At 39.0% G+C, this 21,258-nt stretch overlaps 1 protein-coding gene across 1 annotated transcript; it reads right to left on the bottom strand.

Annotated features, from left to right (window-relative positions):
- Nucleotides 1–3,966: 3,966 nt before the first annotated feature.
- Nucleotides 3,967–4,758, bottom strand: LOC115621573 (calcineurin B homologous protein 3). Its single transcript, XM_030515260.1, has 3 exons — nucleotides 4,662–4,758; nucleotides 4,332–4,604; nucleotides 3,967–4,270 (listed from the first exon to the last, which is right to left on the bottom strand). The coding sequence occupies exons 1-3, from the start codon at nucleotides 4,747–4,749 to the stop codon at nucleotides 3,990–3,992; spliced, it is 642 nt and encodes a 213-aa protein (XP_030371120.1). The 5' UTR covers nucleotides 4,750–4,758; the 3' UTR covers nucleotides 3,967–3,989.
- Between the last annotated feature and the right edge of the window lie 16,500 nt (nucleotides 4,759–21,258).

Genomic DNA, 21,258 nt, shown 5'->3' with positions numbered 1-21,258 from the left:
AGGTGAAGAGCGATCGCAATGTTGCCAATATTTCGTGGTGGTGACCGACTTCTTCAAATAGTGTTATAGGGTGCCTTTGGGCTTCAATATAGCGAAATTATTAGAGTAATACTAATCAGTAAGCAAATAAGGACTGTACCTATAGAATCTGCAAATTTGGTTGTGTCGTAAAACTTTTAAATTGTATATTTTTTTTTTTAATTTCTAAATGCCTATTAGGCACTAATTTTCCCAATTTATTTATCTACTATTTTTATTTTTATTTATCTACTGTCATTTTTGTATTAAATCCACAAAGTAGTTTATTTATGATATTAGAAAATTTTTATTTCCATTCTTCTGCTTTAATTTACTTGGGATAGTTTTATGTAATAGAAAAAGAAATGTACATCACATTTTCAACCATAAGCTTAGCTGCAAAACAGTTGAAAAGGCTTCAATATTGAACTAAATTAACAAGTTAATTAAACAGTTTAAATTAGTTCCAATAGTACAACACTAAAGTCGTGCATTTGTATATCGTTTAGTGGTTATCCATAAAACAAAAGACGTGACATTTCGAAATTAGCATCACGACAATCATGATGCCAGCAACAATGCTTTCTGGGATATATAAATAGTCGTGTGTTTCGGAAAATTTTTATCTGTTCTTTCTCAATTGTATAAAGTATAGTCAAAGCCAAAATGTTGTGGATAAGTAAGGAATGGACTAGGACATAAAGAATGGAATGGACAGGGTTATATTTGTTGCTGTAAGAATTCCTTTCTATACATCGACAATTGTTAACAAAAGTTGAATCCTTGGTTACAGGTCATGCTGTTCACCGTACTGTTGTGCCCGTCCGGTGCGACTGGAGCATTACTCGATACAGTCTTGGGCAATCTTAATCTTTCTACTATATTAACGCAACTGCTCACTGTTTTAAATGATTTACAGCCGCTTTTGCAAAAATTAATAACAGCACTTCCACTCAAACTAACTTAATGATGACAAGAAAATAATCAGCTATCAATAAAATACATTAGCAAAGCAATTAAAAAGTAATGAGTTTTTATATCATAACTAAGTTTCGAAAAGTACTTACCAACATTGGTAAAAATTGCAGGGGTACTCGAAGACTTAATATAGACCTTTCCATGATTTCTTTAAGCAAATTAAAAGCCAATGCTTAACATAAAGACTTGAATAGATTTTATTTAGTTTTAGTTTTTAGTTACTTTAGTTAATAAATTGTTCTTTTAATGGCTAAATATATGTGTGGTGGGGACTCTATTTATATCTCTATAACAACTACCTATTAAAAACAGCATACTCTCAGGAGTAACTTTTAGGAACTGCTTTAATAACCCTACTGCAAAAATGAAAACTCCAACAACCCACTATAAAAGAACTGAAGCGTTTAAGGTAATACAATAATTGACTAATAGAGCGTTAAATTGGTGTGCTGAGAATAGTTAATCTAAAAAGAAGATAAAATCACTTTTCATTTCGTTGACTGAAGGAGCAAAACTTTTAAAGTTGAAATGAAACGAACACGTCACAAACGATTCACTCAAAATGGACTCAAAAGAAAGCTGTAAATACACAACACAATCTTTCTTACATCATCAATTTTGGCTCAGCATCAATCAGCAGTAATCTGTTCCAAGCCTGACCAAAAACAGCGCAGGGATTATGAAAGATACAATGTGTTTTTGATGCTTGCAAGCTCGAATAAATTGTGATGTGAATACTGACAGCCTTGAGTAGATGCTGGCCGTTGCTGGATGGATCGCATTTATTTCGCTAATCCTGTTGCCACTGCCATCACGATGGCGAAGGCGAAGGCGATGGCGATGGAGATGATGACAACGAGCATGACAACAACGGTTGATGGGCATGGCAGCAGCTCAATGGCCAAGCCGACTGATTTTATATGGTTATATTTCTTACTTTTGACAGCAACAAGGCTCGTTTGTCGCCATGCGGCCGAGTGTTGCTGCCTTCGATTCCCAAGGAATCTCGGCTCAGTGGCATATTTTTTTGTCGTTGTCAAATTAACACACAATGCGATAACTAATACATAATACAATGTGCACATGCGAATCCATGGGATTCTCAGAATCTATGGTTGGTTTTTTCTTTGCTTCTCTCTTAGTCAACGAACAAGCCGTGATGCATCAATGGAGCGCTCACCATTGCCACATATGTAGCAGCACACTCGTAAATTATATCAATCTTGTAAGTAGCTGCCAACATTTAAGAACAATTCTGTTAATCACTTAATTTATGCGGGTACTACAAATCGCAACCTTGTTGCATATTCACTCGTAAGCCACGCGGTTGCCGCGACTGTTGCTTCCACAGAGACAAATGTGATTGCTGATCCTTAACCAGAGGCTTTATACCAGTATGTGGGGCTCTGTGTATACTCGTATGCGCTGGCATATCTTGGGCTTTGGCTTTGGCTAATAAACGATCATTTAATAAGCGTTTTAATGCCAAATTTACGATCGTTTTATTTGCATAAATTACCAAAGTTGCCAACTGCATGCACATTAATTTCCCAACTAAATTGCCAATAAAATGTTATTTATGTTGTATGGCACATTTTTCAACGCGTTCAGTGTGCAAGGCACCATACAATTGTGGTCAAGAAGGAACAGATCAGTTGACTCGAATGCAGTGTTCAAGATAATAACCTTTATGAGCTTTGAGTGGTTTTTGTGCATTTATAGGACGGTTGCTAATAGAGTCATAAAGGTGTTCTGAATTAATCGACTCCGCGCAACATATTGGAATCTATGTAGGCTATTGAGTGTCTGAGATTTCTTGCCAACTAGCAACACTTTTTATAAAACGTCTTAATTATTCAAAAAAAAAAAGGACGCATACTTTGTGATGAAGATTCATTTTTCGAATGCTGATCACTCACACTATAATATGATAATATTATGATAATGTGTTTTGCAGAAGAATGGAATATATATTGAGACAATTTTCGAGCTTCAAAGAACTTGCATGTCGAGTTCTTTAACTCTAGCTTTGATACTTTGCGAGATCTTTGCGTACATACAGTCAAACAAACAGAAACAAGCTGTTTACTTGAATGATATTTGTAAGGGGAACTTTCTTATGAAACAAAAAACTGATAATGTGTTCTGCAGTAGAATGAAATATATATTGAGAAAATTATCGAGCTTCAAAGAACTTGCACGTCGAGTTCTTTAACTCTAGCTTTGATACTTTCCGAAATCTTTGCGTTCATACAGTCAAACAAACAGAAACAATGAATAAATATTTGTAAGGGGAACTTTCTTATGGAACAAAAAGCTATTAAAAAGGAATTGATTGGTTTTCCTGTTGCTAATAGTCTGTGCTAAAGCCACACTAAAAAATTAATCTACCATCGGATCTAAGCAAAGCTTTTTAGAAAGATAGAAAGATACTAAAAACAGTACTACAAGCATTGCAGTCAGTTTCGCAATAATGAGTCTCGAGAGAGTCGTGACATATACATTATTAACAGCGCGAAGATCGTGTCAACATTTAAAATGTGAATAAATATTAAAGGAACTTTTGCTTTAAGCCACTATAAATACCACAAAATATTGGAAGAGCTGTTAGTTTTATTTCGACTGCATTCAGAACTAATGGAAAGTCGCATTCTTGAGGATATGTACTGGAAATTAAAGGACTGGCTAGCTGGCAAGAGTGCTGTAATGGCGGTGCGATAAAGCAATGGATAAATGTGTTATCCCCCATTATATTGTCCACCTATAATTTCAGCTTATGATGATAACTCTACTGCTATCGAATCCACAATCAGCTGCAGCCGATGCTAATGGGCGTGTAGGGCCTGGAAACAGTCCACTGTTGGATCTTTCAACAAGCATCGAAGATGTTGTAGCTCCGTAGCAACGGATATTTCTGGTTGATATGTTCGGCATCAGCGCCTAAAGTCAATAAAACTTTATTGAGAGCAGCATAAAAAAGGCGTTAGGTGTGTTCAATTATCTGGCGTATCGGTGGGGTCAGACAATCTGCCTTTGAACTCCGGAATCCACATGACTAGCATTTCGGTCATGTCGAACACCTCAAAGGCTTGGCAGAAGTCATTGAATAGTATTTGATTGGTATCCGAAGTATCCATTTCGCTCATCATCGAGTCCACAATATTCATAATCTGCCGATGGTCCAGTAGATTGGAGAATAGTTTGTGGACAATCATCACCAGATCGACTTTAGTAATGCGTCCATCCTTCGTATGATCGTACATGTTGAAGAGCACTGTTTAGGAATGAACGAAGCTTGTCCATTTCGGATATATAGTGCTAAGAAGCTCACTTACAGCGTAGCTTGTGATTTTTAATCTCAACTTTTTGCTCCTCCGTGGTCTTAAGGCTGTGTGCCTGAAATGTGCTCAAGAACAAGGCAAAGTCCACGAAAGAAATGACACTCCTCTCCCCAAACATGCAGTTGAGTATGGTGGGCAGCAGGGGGTTCAGCTGCAATCGGCCCGAATAGAAGTTGTATTTGTGCAAATGACGCGGAGGCAGACTGTCAGCTTCGCTCCCAAACTGGCAGAAGCGATTGTAGAGATATTGAATCTGGCTGCGACTAACTGTAGATCTATATGGCCTGAAAACTTTCTTAGTTATACAAATGTGTGTGGACTTACGGCTGGTTTGCGTTTTGAGCGTTTCCATGAACTCCACGGGCACCGTTGGATAGGGCGACGGTGCATGCTTAAAACAGCTGCAGCCCATATTTCTTGAGTAATAGAGTTCTTTACTATAATTCGACAATATCGACAATACAAGCAGCCTTCTACGATTCAAACATCAAGGTCATGCGGACTTATCTGTTTACAAAAACTCACCTTAAAGTAATCTCTTCCGGATAAAATACCAATGCCTTTTCAATCCACGAAACAGTCTAAAAAGTTTAAGGGAGCTAAATCAGACGAATGCGGTGGTTTTGAAACGATATATGTCTGGTTTTTGAAATCAAACGAGATTTGAGTTCTCTTAAAATGGTATTGAATGATTCACTAGAAATGCCAACAGCATAAGCAATGTCTATAGTTAACACTAGACGATTAGAAGAACCGATTGTTTGGTTTTCTTTAAGTGTTGTTCTCGCATGCGGTTCGTCGTCAACACTTTCTCGAAACTCTTTGAAAAGTTTCTGCCATTCGTAAATATGTGTTTTTGTAAGCTGTTTATGGAAAACCTTTTGAATTTTCTTAGTGCCTTGGCTGAAAAGATTTAATTTTTGAAACAAATTTAAAAAAGACAAGCTAATTTAAAAAAAAAAAACCCCTTCTCTCGATTTAAGTTTCATAATTTCGAGTCATATTTGCAGCCTAAAACCTGCACTTCAGTTAACCAATTACCTCTAGTTGGCTGTCTGAGAGTTTTAGAAAATCATTACAAAAACCTCAGCCACATTTACTGAGAAATTCCCAAACGACTTCCTCTGCGAGGTGAAAACGTGTCGCTCTTACACATGACAACTTTATCATTATGGGGCAAGGACTATATCAAGGGGCAGTCATCAGTTAAGATCCCAGCATTCTGTTATTTCTACGTACCTTTGCGATACAAAGCGATAAGGCCGACGTCCGATCGTAAAAGCAGCCACACCCATAAAATATTTGGTTCAAAACTACGATAATTGGAGATCCCAAAGACAAGAAGCTGCAACAAGTGTCATTTGCGAAGAAGTCGAGAACTCGAGAAGAGGTCATAAAGCATATTACGTGTACCTTAATGTTCTCTAGTTACACATTAAATTTTACAGCGAAATGAGAACTATTTTGGGCCGGGGCTGGGGCTGTGTCTGTGTAGTGACCGCCTTAATTGCCGTTACCAAAGCGGACTGGTGATTTAATTACGACAGCGGCTTCTATGAAAAATGTGCGCACAATCAGCAATTTGGCTCGGCATGTGTTGAGTGCGCTGACCGGTTCAAAGGTAAAGGGCGTAATGTTTTCCACTAAAAACCAAAAACATGTTAAAAACTGTTTTTCAAATAGAACGAGTGGCTATGGGATACCCTTTATATTGCAAACTCGATCTATTCTGATTTTAATTAAATTGTCTGTACACGAGTATACTTTTTACAGTATCTACAGTTTTGAAGCGTAGGGGTGATCCTTTTATATTCTGAGATATATAGTATTTTCATAATGTGGTTCTATTCCTGTAGAGGAGAATGAAAAATACAACCACATCAACATATGTGATAGCATAAGTATTATGGCAATTACAATTAATGGGATGGAATTTTGGAGGCCAGAGTATGATTTATTTGTCTTTCTAGTATACTTGAATTCGCTGGATTAGCACATGTTGCTGGATTCTGAAACACAAGCCAGAAATGTGCAACCAGTGTACTTTTGTTAATACAATTTGCAAGCTTGTGTGATTGCTTGTGTACTGGGAATAGTACTTATTAAAACTTAGTTATATAATATTTTGAAATGACGAAAAATTGAGTTTAAATGAACAGCAATATATGAGTATACTTTTGCAATTGTTTCAAGCATAATTTTTTAAATGATTTTTTAACTTTGTGCCATCCGTCATATCTGAACGATAAAATGTTTTATCGACGTGATTTCTTGGTCAACGATGTTTTCTTCAGACTATGGTGATGTTGAGAACATCAGGATGAGTGGTAGCGAACTGTGGCTAGTCTTTTAAAATGTATATATAGTACGTACATACCTGGACAATTGGCACAGATTGCAAATCCTCACAATTAAGCAATTATTGATAAATGTTTCTATGCTTTGTGTGGCAGTCGCAGTTATCAGCCATATTTTGAAACCATACACTTGTGTTGAAAATTAGTATTTTTGTTATTATTGTGCGATGATTATAACTCGTAGCTATGAGACATTTAAAATAAATATATTTTAACGGCAGCATATCCTTCTCGATTTGTTTGTTCAAAAGGTAAAAAAAAAATAGTATTCCCTTGCTTGAATGGAATGCCTAGTTTCGCAAAGTCTACCCCAACATTTGTAGCCGAACTAGCGGGGAGTATGAAGGAAGTCTTGGAATTTTTGGCTATAGGGTACAATCTATTTTAAGCAATTAATCGTGACTTGGGCTTGTGTAATGAGCCTGGAAGTGTCTTGGCATGAAATTGGGCAAATTTGTTTATGTTTGCTTGGCCATTAGAATGGACGACGACGTTGTGTGGTCCGCGTGCCAAGTGTCACATCTCAGATATCTGGCGGCCAATTTGCGGAAGAAATGTGTGCCACATGACAACCAATTAAGCGAGCAGTCCACCAAGGCGTACGTGCTGGGCTGTGCTGTACTGTACGCAGCGGCGGCGGCTGCGGCGGCGGCTGCGGCGGCGGCTGCGGCGGCGGCATCGGTACAGTGAACTCGCGCGAAAGCTATAAATTTATGACAAATTTTCAAAAGAAATGCCACGCTGCGTGTGGCTGTTTGCTGCCCACTCCACAGAGTACGGACGTGGCGGCAGTTAACACCACGCATCATTTTAATTATTTATTTGGTCATAAAACAGTCGAAATGTCCGCGCAGGCCCACAGGAGGCGGCAGGCAGGCAGGCCGGCCAACAGGCTGGCAAGCAAACCAACTTTCGGCACAGTTTCGTATGCGTCGCGTTTTTAGTTGTTAAGTTGGAAATCGTTAAATTTAACAAATTGCCAGCGATTTTTATCGCGCACGAGACGCGCTCTCAAACACACATGGACCGTCAACGGCCATAGATTGTTTTTGGCGGCGCGCCACTGCCAAATTTATTTATGGCCAGTGCAAACATATATCAGCTTTAGTTCAGTTTTCAGTTTTCGCTCGTACCGGCCTTTTGGCCATAACGCATAAGTGGCCGTGGAGTTATGAGTTGGCGGTCTCAAATGACTCACGTACTCGCAGCGTTTGTTTCCTTGGCCGATGATTAAAGCACTTTTAATTAATCCAAAGCCATTGTCTATTGTTGCTGCCACTTACAACAACAACAACAACACCTGACACAACTGCAACGGGGGACTTGAAAATGCATTAAATGCTCATGCTGCAGACATAAAATGCTTCTGGCCGCTTATCGCCAACAAATCGCATTAAAATTTCTATCTTAGCTGCAATGCTGCAGTTGTTGTTGTTGTTGTTCTTGCACGCTGAACGGTACATGCCGTGACGTCTGATAACTTGAGCAACCAGCGTAAATAATGTTTATCTTTTACGGCCTGTACCACCAACAACATTTATGTCTTGTCCTGCCCAAGGGCTCGTAAAAGTCTCTCCCGTCTGTACTGGCTGTCCCATGTCAAGTTCGTTGCCCAAGTCTTTTGTTGTCGAACACTGTCCTCTGGCGTGGCATGTCCAAATGGAATTTAGGTCACGTTTTCGCAAAAACATTTACCTAATTGACCAATTCAATGAACGCATTTCGTGCCTAATTACAAAATCTAATTAAAAATTGTGTCTATTTAAAAAAAAAAATTGTGTGTAGCTGGAATTGAAGTTAATTGCTTATGTGTGCTACGGTGGTCAAAATTTTGCAACAGCAACAGCTTGACAGCCGCCTTTAGGCAGCCGGCTTGCCGGCTAGCCTGTCAACCAGTCGCTGTAACAACAGCAACAACAACAGCAAAAGTCGCGCCACGCTAACGAATGCGCCGCAAAAATGTTAACTGAAAATAACCTGTAATTATAATAATTATCTGTAAATTATATGCCGCATTTACAATTGCACACGGATTCATGCGCTTGTCATAAAAATTTAAACAGTTACGACTAGCTCTGGTATTTCTTTTTTCATCTCGTTTCAATTTCGTCCGAGTGGCAGCCAGAAGTTGCGGCTAAACATGCTCTGTTATCGTAGTTGTTGTTGTTGTGCTGAGAGTTAAGTGTTGAGGTGTGCGGTTGTCATTTACCGGTTGCAGGAGCCACTTCCCACTGCTGTCGATTTCATTCGATGCACTGCTGCAAAATGCATTGCTATGCTATTTAAATGATTGTTCAAAGATAAACCCCAATATTGTAACAAAGCTAACATTTTTAATCTCTATGAACTGTACCAGTTTTCCACACTTTCTCCCTTGTTTCCGAAGGGCAAATACGATATCTTAGGTTGTTACAGACAAAGGAAAGCCTTTTCCATAAAGTTTAGGACTATCTTCTAGATCAGCATGACAAGTCAAATTTTATCTAAGCATGCTTGTTCATCGTTCTGATACCTTTATTGAACAAAATTTGTACGTTAACTCTCCTAATCGCAAGGCAACAAAAATATTATTTGTTATTGTTTATTCGACAGACTTAGCCCCTCTCGGACTGTTTCCTTTTTTCAAACATAAATTAATAATAATAATAGCAAGCAATGAAGAACTGAATTTAAGGAGCTGATTAAGGAGCTCGACGTTTTGCACTATAAACAGGGTCTGAGTAAAGAAACAGAAATTTTTTTAATAAATTTGTTGTTGCTTTCGAAACTGCGGGGACTGGCCACGGATAAAACATTCGCGGATTCCGAATGTTTCCTCTAATGTTATCCCAACTATACTATTGTTATTAAAATAGCGCAGCATTGTCAATGTTGCGAAAAAATGAGTTGGGTTTGTTAAGAAATTGCAGCAGGAGTTCGAATTGTTCCGAATTGAGCCTTTATAAATGCTGATCCATTCGAAACGATTAAAAAAAGGGAAATGCAAAACTAGAGTTGAGCAATCCCGACAATGAAATACAAAGGGTATTTCCAAACAGAATAAGATTATGTCGTCTACTATATGCCACTCTGTGGCTCACTCAGCGGATAAGAATGGGATCATTCCCCCACCTTACCATACTACCATGTCATCTGCCTTTCTAAGATGAGAGGACAACGCTAGAGACGGGAGACAGGACTTATATGGAACTAGATGTAGTCGTCCTTATTTTACTCGGAATCTAGCCAAAATTGGTTATCCGCCAGGTAAAAAAGATAATTGTCTCTGAACTCGGATATTAGTTTACCCTTTTGGTTGTGTTTTATTTCAATGTTAAATTTGTCACTATGAGATAATTGATGATCTAGACTAATTAGTTTTTAAAAAACCAAATTTTAATTTTGCCTGATACTTGAAGCCTGGGTTAACAGGGTGAGCCTGCCAAGCTAGCCGAGACAGCCACATATATAAATAATGGGAATGCTTGCTCTTTCAAATAACCTAACCAAATAAAAGATATTATTGTTTTTTAACCAATTTTTTTTTTTTTAAGAAATCACTATTTGATAAATTAGTAATTTTAATTATAGAATGCAACTTAATGCTTTCGTCTCCAATCGATTTGTCAGTGTTTTCCCAATGCGAGTATATATTTTGGAAAGATAAGTTCCTGCTTGTTTTTCTGGCAGTGCACATAGCTCTGGACAATGATCCGCTTGCACTTAATACAACACCATAAAAAAGTTGTCATAGCTCCATTTAGACGAAATTAAATCAAATTTCATTCGCATGTAGTGCCACAGCTCTGAGTTCTGCACTCCGCCTCGCTCTTTTGGGCCATCCGGTCATCCGACCAGGTTGTGCCCATGGAGCGCGACTTTATGCGTTTCCCCGTAATTGAAACGAGTTTGCCACAAGTGGACATGTTTTTGTGTAATCGCCGTCGACGTTGTCGTTGCCTGCTTGAATGTTGAGTGTCGGTTATAAAGTAATTAGCCTCAATTTAATGTTTATACTTTGTTGATTATGATTATGTTAATTATATTATTTTATGCGACATTTTGGCAGTTCGCTTACAACGAATGAACGAATGAACGAGCGGAGCAGCAAACAAGAAAGAAATTCAGGTTAGGCAAGCGTTGACTTTGATGATCTCGAAAGTGTGACATGTTATTATTAACGTCAGGTTTTTAGTTGCGGATGTTGTTGTTGTTGCGGCAGTTGTTGCTTAAATTCTAGGTTTTAAATGCGCTGTGGCAATTATCTTAAAAGGGGTTGACTAATGATGAGAAGAGCGCGCAGTCCTCTTACATGCATTTATGCGGGTTATCAACACCGCCCGGCCGGCAGCCGTGTAGGTGTGACATGCCAAGGTGTGTCACGCACTTGTATTTTTATGCCTGAGAACTGCAGCCGTCTGGTCAAGATGGTGAACAAATAAATAAGGAGCGTGAAAGCGTTACGAAAAACAATGTTCCACATAAATAATAAAAAATAAAAAACTAAAAAATGTGCAGGCGTGCAACACTAGCGCGGATTCTACATAACGAGGCAGCTACTGGGAAATCAAAAGCAGTGAAGCGGCGTTGGCAATTAAAATTTGTCAAGTACAGTGGCAGTCGCGGCGACACCAAACAAACCAAGACGAACCACTGAGCACTGCTGCTTGTCAACCTGCTCATAATTTAGAACGATTTCTGGCTACGATAAGCTCCCAAATGCCATTAACACATTTGCAGTGAAAACAGTTTGCTGTCCGCTTTTGGCATCAATCATAAATGCAGCAAGAGCAGCAAGAGCAGCGGCAGCAAGTTCGTTGCCTAAGTCTTTCGTTTCTGGCAGCAACTGCTAATAGCTTTCTATTAAAAACTACTTTTATTAATTAAGCAAACAACTTAATTTTCATGTAAACTGCTGCATCAGCGCCAAATCATGGCAGCTGCAATAGCCACAACAGCAGTAACAACAACAACAAGTGGTAGAAGAGGAAGAAGAAGAGGCACAGTGTTCGCGTCGAGCACGCTAATTACAGCAACAACTGCGCCTCGTCGTTCCATCTGCATGCCAGGGCAGCAGCCATGACACACAGACACCTGATGTGCATGAGTGTGCGAGAATGTGTTGTGCGATCCAACAAGCTCAACGTTAAAATTAAAACACGATAAATGAGTTTAATAATGGCGGCAATTAAATGGCTACGCAGCGCGGGACAGCCTTAGCAGCCTTAGCATACTCAGCAGCAGCAGCAGCATCAGCATCAGCAGCATCTCAATTACTGCTGCTCTGCATGGCGCTTCATGGTTGAGAAATTCGACGCCACTTTCAAAAACGCATCACTCAAATAAATGCTGCAAATGCTGGCCAGGCTACCACGTTTAGAGGCGTTGAGGCTTGTTATGGTCAACGGTTTGTGGGCATGAAAAATACAAACGCAGACACTACAATGGGAACCCCAGACAGATGCCGAAGATGTATCTGAACTGCCGATCGTGCTTGAGAAACAAAACCGCTCGAAAACTCATCAGCAATTTATTAAAACTCATCAATACTCATCAAAATGCTTCGCCATAGAAAACCCATTCAATACGTATCTCGAACACTGACGAGAACTGTGCCTGCGGTTAATTTGGCGCAGTTCAGTGGATTTGGAGGGAGTTGGGACCAAATTGAAATATGTTTGTATACATATCTTTATTTTATTTTCTCCTGCGCTGTAGGGTGTGAGAGAAGCGGGCATATTAGTTCCAAGCTCAACGAAAAATAAAGGTAGGCTTGAAAGGATATTAAAAGCAAAGTCACGTGACTAGAGAAACTATTTTCGTATGATTGCAACATAATTTGGAATTAATAAAGTATAATGGAGTATCATATCATTGAAGATTGCAAATGTGAATTCAATTTAGTTAGAATGCGTCTCAAATTGTCTGTAGATTTAGTGGCTACTTGACATATCAAAGAGCTATACTCTGATCTATAGTCAGAACTCTCTTTATGAAGCAACAAGATGCTACATAATATGCTGACTGACATAATCCAACATTCTTTTATTCAGTTGGGAGCTCTTTTGGAATCAGATTCACAACTAAACGGTAAACATTAAATTTGAAGGCATGGTACTGAATAAAAATAATAACATCATTCTTTAATCCAATGTTTACAAATCTTCTCCAGTCCCGCATTAATTTTCTCCTTTTTAATGTGTTCTTTTCACAAATCCAATTCTCTGTAGCTCACAGCTAAGTCGACTCTGGCAGCTGTCAATTATTGAAAATCTTGTTAATCATTTGTCTGCGCTCTCTACTCATTTGCTTGTATTGGGTCTTGGTTTTGCATACTCGTACGTGTATGTCAGACTGCCGCCTGCCCATCAATCTGGGTCATCAATTTGGGCAACTGCATCACAGAGCCACCGACAATAGTCGGGAATGAGGCTCACGCTCTGACATGAGCCATCATTTCGAACAGCTTGATTAGTTGCCTGCTTGTTGGCTCGACATTTGTTTTGCCTGCCAAGTGCTTGTTCCTCATTAGTCGAAGCCTCCGTTTGAGGCTGTGAAATTGTTTTCGAGCCGTGGTGTCTACATTAAAATTAGGTTTTAATAATTGGCTCAAATTTATAATTTAATTTGATTGCGCCGCCAATTGATGTAACTGTGCTTCATACCAATACATATGTAGGTATTGGTTGTTTAATTAATCATCGGTTATTGAATCTTGTTGTGGGCGTGTTCAGCCTAATGAATGGGCAGTGGCAGAATGCCTTTACTTCAGTTTACTAATGAGAATAAGGAAATGCTGCAAATTTGATTTGTACCTTTGAAGATTTGAAGCCTTTTATATTAATTATAAATGAATACTTAACCGCTTAACTAAAAGTCTACTATTATTTCACACCTACTCGTACTTACTATATGCAAACAATTTCTTGCCAGCACGCCTGCGCAACAGCTTCATTAACAAGTTTTGTCGCGATCTTCGCAGACCTTTTGTCGCCTGGAAAACACCCGATCCGCTGGCCTTCGGCCGCGGGTTGCCAATGAAATTGAAAACGTCTGGACCTGGTCCGCATATAATTCAACCAGCTCGTTGGTCTAATCTGTGTCGCCGCATCAGCGGCAAAAGTGTTTGGATATTTGCTTAATGAAAAGCGAATCGTACGCAGCCGTAGCATCTCCTTTCGGTGCTCGTCCCGAATCTGCTGAAACTAGTGGGTCCCTGCATGATATCAGTTTGCCAAAATCAAGTCATTGGCTTTACCTTCAGCTGTGGCCTTTAAGCCGGCATGCTGCCCAAGTCTGGCCAGGCGATATGCATTTGCTGCGCAATTAATTAAGTTGAGCATTTTTAAATGTGTTTGCTGCCTTTGGCTTGTTACCATTTTAATGCCCCGACTCCAAATGAGAATAAAAGTCGGGGCTTGCGACAACAACTCCAACAAGTTCTTTAACATGTCTAATTAGTTGTTGTAGTCGCTTGTTGTTGTTCTGGCTGCGAACGATAAAAAAATGCATGGCACTCATTTAGTGTTTTCTTAACCTGAGACATAAATTTGCAAGCAGTTTAAAGGAGACCCTCAACGCAACGATGGCATGGGAATTTTGTAAAGAGATAAACACTGTGACTTTGAGTGGCAATTTGGAGGTCATGCCGAAGGCATTTTACGACAGCAACACGACAATTTTTTTCCAAGAGGCATACTTGTCCTAAACCCTTGCAATTCCCTGCACTGTATTCTTGCAGTACATGGTATACATCCATAGTATTGGATAGCCGAAGCAGAAGTATTTGTATGCTTGAACGCACAACTCCAACATCTCTCTAAGATCTATAAATTAATCTATGTACATAATTGATTCTAGCAAAGGACTTCCTTCATACATGCACTATGTATATGTATATAATGTCCAATACGCATTCCTGCCTGATTACTAATATATCAACATTTTTGAACTGATCAAAAGCAATTGCAAGAAAGAATCCACTCAGTGGAATTTCTTTCAATGGTTCAGAAGTGTTTTTGGATGCATTTATACAGCTTTCTACTTGAAACGGGTGTAGTTTTTTGAAAGGTTACGAAATTATGAACTCACCCAATTCTTTTTCCTGCTTGGGTTGAGAATTTGCCTGCGATAAAGCTATGTTGCTATTATTGATTTGCAAGTCGTATTTGCCGATAGACTAGACACGAATACTTACGAGCGGCCAAAACATTTAGAATAGGATGCTGAAATGTAGTTGAGGAAAAGGTTTTCATTCTGGGGAGTTTCCATTCTGCGGAGCTTCCATTCTGTAGAAGTAAGTGTAAGAAGTGGCTGAGCTTGGCAGAGAGGATAATTGGTAGTCTAAAAATTTAATTTCCAATATATAGAAAGAGATCATTAAATTTCGGACTTAGTCCGAGGTTTTGCATAAAAAATAACAAAACATAAATTGTTTAACATTCCTCACATTGCCCAAACCACTTGATATTGAAGCTAACAGACTTACTTTAATTGCATCGGTCAAGTTAATTGGAGCAGTAATGCGTAAATTTTCAGTCCCAAAAGCCCAGTTAAACTTGGTTTTAAGTATATCAATTAACATACCAAACTATGCTAAGTATAAGACTCTGCATTCCTACTTGTACATATTATTTGTTTGTAAAATTCCTGCAGGCTGATGAGTGATTACAAATATGTATGTGCTGTGCCATTAGCTGTGGCTAGGAGTTGCCTAAACAAATAAACTTATGGTAGTCTAATGATGCAGCTAAATCGGCTGTCTGGCCAGCCAAACCGGGCCGAAACAGCCAGGCTGTGCTAATTTGAATTTAATTGTCGAGTCCATTGAGAAGACAGCCATTAACACGTGCACAGCGTCCCGTGCCCAGCTGCACCCAAGTCGAGAATGTGTTTGGGTTAAAAATTGTGCGCCAGCAGCGTGCACGAAGCAACGCCGACTAATGCAAGCATACTCCTATATAGTATGCCCGTATCTATGGGTGTGTATACAGTATATTGTATCTGTGGCCCCAACTGCCAGTCCGTGCGTGTTTCGGGTCTGGCTCTATGTCATTTTAATGGCCGGCGCTGCAGCCGCTGCTGCAAATGACCAATGGCGTTTAAACTGGTTGGAGCAGCTGTACCCACTCAAAATGCGTGCAAATTACAAGAGAGAGAAAAAAAAACAACTATAAAAAATAACAAAAAACGGAGGAGCGCACTTTACTTTTGAGTTGTGAGTTGTGGCAGGCAACGCGATGTCTCGGTCTTGCCTCCCGGTAGCACAAAATGCTGACAGCGCGAGCGCCTTGACGTGCCCGTGCCTCTGCCTCTGCCGCTGCCTCTGCCTGTGCATGGGCAGTGGCCAGCAACTGTGAACCGGCAATCGAAAACTTGCAACTTGCAACTTGCCACTGGCCGCTGGCCACTGCCAACATGGCAGGCAGCTCCGTTTCGAGGGTAATTAATCATGCTGCATAAATTAATGTAACCAGCAGTTAATTAACTTAAGTTTATTTGCACAGTTGGTTTTTGTTAGTGTACATGGAACACGTCTCCGGCATGCAAACGTACACACATAAGTATGAGTATATCACAAGTTCTGGTAACTTTACTTTAACCAACACATTTACAACTTAACACCTTCTCTTGTTTCGTGGCTTTTTTAGCACAGTGTCACTCATTTCAATAGAATCTTGAAATCCACGATTAGCGTTAACTGTAATTGATTTCTGAGTCGACGACAGAGTCCCTCTCCATAACCTCCCATCTCAAACATCTTCTTTAGATAAGGTTTTATAAGAATTAATAATTTTTCAGAGATTCCGGAAAATTTGTGATATGGCCATCGCTATATGGATTGAATCATCAGGTCGAGCTTGTCATTTGTATAAGTGATTGTTTTTATTTTGTAAATATTTATTCTTCTCATCAACAAATATGTATATGGGCTGTCCAAATAGGTAACAATGTTCGAATACAATTTAAAATCATTTCAAAACATTTAAACTTGTATACCCTTTGGGTACAGGAATCGCTTGATTTTAGCTTCTCCACTTTTAGAAGTGTACAAATGAATCAAAAAATGTGTGTTCGCCTTGCTATTAATTCAGAGACGCATACAAGTATAATCTAAGAATTCTATTAGAGATCACGAGTCAGGAAGGCAATTTTTTCAGTTTAATCATATTTTGTAAGCTGTGCTTGTTAATAAAATAAAGAAAATAGATAGTCAGAACAGTGTTCGCCATAAACCACTTCTTATAGTGCCCTACGATGTTAAAACCATAAAAATAATTCTGTACAGGCAGGACAATTTCAAATTGAATCAAAACATTCAAATTTTTCAACCCAGTGCTAAATCCTAAGATTATAATAATGCTGTTCAAGAAATTAAGTCGTTTCTTTTCATATGAACATGCACTTAAGTAAAAATTATGTATGTTTAAGGGCTTGGCATTAGAGCACACAGGTGGGACGCTCTTTTGCAAGGTATACGAGTTTAAGTATTTCTTATGATTCTCATTTATATCTATGAGAGCCAAAAGGTGTTAATGAGCGTTCCATTCTGCTGTCGTGATTGAATCCAAATGTTCGACAGTGGCATTTATAAGACAGCGAGGCAAACACAGCGGGGCGCAATAGAAGCCATAAACTCCTCCAATAACCTCCTCGCCTATGTTCAATCAATGCAGTTCCAACTTGCGACTTCCAGCGAACCCATAATTTAGTTGATTGTCAAGCGGTGGCGACGCCAATTGCCAAATGACTGCAACCTCAAGCGCACTGCGGACTGAAGTTGAGAGGCGCACCCACTAATTATTTTAAAGTAGTTGGTGAACGCTCAACCACTTTTCAGCTCTACCTAGAATTTATTGACTTTACTGCAAACTTTTGGATGCCATGCCATGCCATGAGCAGCGCACCCGCACGCCTCAAGTTCAAAAGGTTTTAATAGCAACATCGTCGGCATTTTGGCGGGGACAAAGCAGAATGGCTTTTAAATTGGGCTTCAGTGGAAAGTATATAAATAGATGTACATACATACCCTTACTACGTAGCTATGTAGTTATGTGCAGATGTATGTCATGCATGTGTGGCAGGCTACCAGTTTGGGGGCGTCTCCCTGGCTGTGCTTATTGATTTTGATTTTAGTCTTTAGACCTGCAGGGTCAGAGGCATGCTATTCGACGATTAATTCTTGTACAACAAGGCTTAAAATCTTTGCTCGCTTACCTTGCACTCCAGCGAATGGACCTATGCGGTCAGCAATTACAACTGCATCAATGGGAATTATGGCTAATAATAAATTACACATTTCATGAAAGCACTTAATATTTGGACAGAAAAAAATTGTGTTTTATTTTATAACAGAAATTGTTAATATTATGAGGATAAACGATAGATTTAGTTTGTAATACCGAACTTTTCATTGATCGCATGAGTTTTGTAATCTGCTAATCGGCAGATATTCGTCAGATTGCTCTACGAATTTATGGCCATTTATAATTTTAATAATGGTATGTAATCGAATGAGAAGAGTGTCGAAATTGAGAAGAAAATCCTGAAAGGAATGTTCAGGAATTTTGATAGCCCCTCTTGCTTCTCTACGAAATTAAGAAAAAAACAAGAGAGAACGCTACAGTCGAGCAAGCCCGACAGTGTAATACCCTGTACCCAGGTAAACTTCCGTCACTGAGTTATATGCGCCCATAGCAGCAGCAAAAAGAGGAAGAAGAAGAGCGAACTTGTTGCTGCAGTTTGTGGGGGTTGTACTGGCGAGAATTTGTTTCGCTAATAACTTTTCTTAGAATTGAATAAAATTTTGAACAACAGTAGACAATTATATATAAATTATGTGTGCAAAGTTTGGTTTAGGTAGCATTTGAAATGTGGACGCTATTGACGAAATTCTGTAGCGAGGGAAGGGAGGGAAAATTAAAAAAAATTAAATAAACTCGTCCTTACTCGGACCTAGGAGAATCTGGATGCCAACTTTGGTTTTTCTAGCTTTTATAATTTTTGAGATCCTTGCGTTCATCCAGACGGACAGACGGACAAACGGACGGACGGACATGTCTAGATCGATTTCTCTCGTTATGCTGATTCAGAATATATATACTTTATGGGGTCGGAGATGCTTGCTTCTGCATGTTACATACTTTGCACAAACCTAATATACCCTTTTTACCCTACGGGTGCAGGGTATAAAAACATGAATAAATATGTGTTTGGTAATTGAAAGAAAATGAAGAACATTTTTATCGTTTATTCTTTTATCCAATGGAAAAAGAGTCTTTAACGCCGCATATTCAGGCAATTACTACTGACTGCTGGAAGTGAACAACATTTTACTCTATTTTTCCGCTGAACAAAGTACCGGTGACATAACATAATATAAATATGTTTTCCTTATTATTAATATATTTCAAACCACATTCTTTGCGTTTCTAAATGCGGTTCCACCAGGGAAAGACTGGTACAGAAGTCAAGTGAGTGAGAGAGTATTAGTTGAGATTCTATAATTATAAATCAAATAAAGTACATGGCCCAATTGGTAGATAATTAGTGTTATTTCTTAAGAGCGAATCTGACAATCATACTGAAGATGGCTTTCACTTCCATACGAGTATACTGGACTGGACATTAGTGGCTCTTTGCCTCTCGCAGTGAGACCACCCGGCCGAAACTCATTTGGCGCCAAATTTCTGGTGCTGCGCCCTAACAAATCGCTTGCCATTTATCTTATGCCATTAATTTAGAAATACATATAAGTAGGTTTTATGCGCTCTGTCGGCCAGAGCATTGGCGCTCTACATAGTATATATACATAGTAAGTATATGCCGTCCGCCGCCTTGCCTGGTCCGCTCCGGTTGCGAGTGTGTTGTGGGCGTGTTTGAATGGCCGCCAAATGAGCGCTCATTAATTTCCAGAAAATGAGTTTCCAAACAAACTAAAAAGTAAAAAAAATAATGCAGAGGAATTAAATTGAATTTGTTGCGGTGTTTTGAGCGAGTTGGCGTGCAATGCGCCGCGTTTAAATTTTTCCACTTAATTAATGTTAATTTTCATTAATTTAATGCCATAAAACAAAGGCGCAGGCACATTCATAAATTTCCGGACGACACGCAACTAAATTGTTTAATGAATAAGCAATATAAATAATAATTTGCAACGTCAATCAAAGCACATAAATACCAAGTGCGAGCAACGTTCCGGCAATTTATTAATTAAAACAACAACACTGACAACAACAAAATGCATGCAATTAGTTAATTATACGACCCGCTTGCATTCGGTCGTTGATTTACTCGTATTTGAAAAATGCAAATTGTTGTTCTTCAAGCCGCCGCCGCCGCTAATAAATGAAATGCAATTGCCACTTTTTACTTAATTGACAATTAATTAAATGTTAATTTGCAATGCGAGAGAAGACAAAGAAACGCTCCTGGCTGGACACTCGACTCATCTATCATTAAATAGCAATTAATTTGCGAAATTGCTGACTTTAGTTTGCCAAAGCGATGCTTTGTGTGCATTTCAATTAAAAGCGCATTAAAGTTGCATAACACGCACCAAGTTGTGGGCATGGGCAGAGCCTTCTTCAAAATTGCCAACAGTTGCCAATGCGGCGATGGAAGGAATGCCTCTTTAATGAAAATTGAATTTTTAATGGGTTTGCTTGAGAGAGAGAGACAGTTTGAGAAAGCAGAAGTGTTGTTAAGCGCAAGCTGCTGAAGAACGGGGGAATTCGAGCTTTCCCTTAGTTTATCCATATATCGTTTCATTCTTAGAAATTAAAATTAATAGAAATAGAAAAGAAAATTCTTAGAAAGCAGAAGAAGCTGCGAGTCAGTGCTGTTAAGCGCAAGCTGCTGCAGAACGGGAGATCTCGAATTCTTCCTCAGCTTATACATATATCGTTTCATTCTTAGAAATTAGAATAATAATGATTATTGTTGGGGTCTCTTCGCTATGGATCCCATCTAAATTAAATGATTATTTTTGGGGTCTCTACTCTCTTCCCTTTGTATCAAGAAGCATTTCGAACGAGTGTCCTTTAGAATAGTTGTCGAAAGGTTTCGACGTCCTTATATCGCCTTCCTCTTGTAGATAAATGCAATTGAAGCCAAATAATGGGAATATGGGGAGTGCTTGTTGGTTAAAACGCGTTTTAATTTCTTCTTTCGAACATTAATTTCTGAGATCAGTCAACGTTTTCTGAACAAGGAAAAAATACATCTCTTGAAGATCAAACTGTTTATTTAAAAATGCTATTAATGGCATTAATTGGAAGATATTTAATACCCTTTCATTAATTTCCTCAAAAATAAATTCACGCACAGTGTTATATTTTTAAAAAGTCCTGTTTACTCTCGTACTTTTGTGTTTGTCTACATATATATTTGTACAAATGAACAAGCATGGGAATATTCCGCCTCATAAGGGAATGGCCAATCATTTTTTGCCAAGACCAAGTGCAAGTCCACGCCCGTGCCTGTCTGAGCACTTCATTTAGTTGGAGTCGATCAATGTGTTATTTATGGCGCCAGAAAATTAACTTTTCGTACCTGTGGCCGCCCCAGCTGCGAGAATTGCAATT

This window comes from Scaptodrosophila lebanonensis, unplaced genomic scaffold, assembly GCF_003285725.1.
Source record: "Scaptodrosophila lebanonensis strain 11010-0011.00,11010-0021.00 unplaced genomic scaffold, SlebRS2 tig00000024-arrow-pilon, whole genome shotgun sequence".
NCBI classification, from domain to species: Eukaryota; Metazoa; Arthropoda; class Insecta; order Diptera; family Drosophilidae; genus Scaptodrosophila; species Scaptodrosophila lebanonensis.
The sequence above is the reverse complement of the archived record's forward strand: the minus strand, read 5'-3'. Positions and strand labels throughout refer to the sequence as shown.

What these genes read in the sequence shown, in the direction of transcription:
- LOC115621573 (XM_030515260.1), bottom strand. Translation starts at nt 4,749, where the DNA reads ATGGGCTGCAGCTGTTTTAAGCATGCACCGTCGCCCTATCCAACGGTG. An exon ending in GCTCAAAACGCAAACCAGCC is followed by an intron (nt 4,605 to 4,661) that starts GTAAGTCCACAC and finishes ATAGATCTACAG; the next exon opens with TTAGTCGCAGCCAGATTCAA. An exon ending in TAAAAATCACAAGCTACGCT is followed by an intron (nt 4,271 to 4,331) that starts GTAAGTGAGCTT and finishes ATTCCTAAACAG; the next exon opens with TGCTCTTCAACATGTACGAT.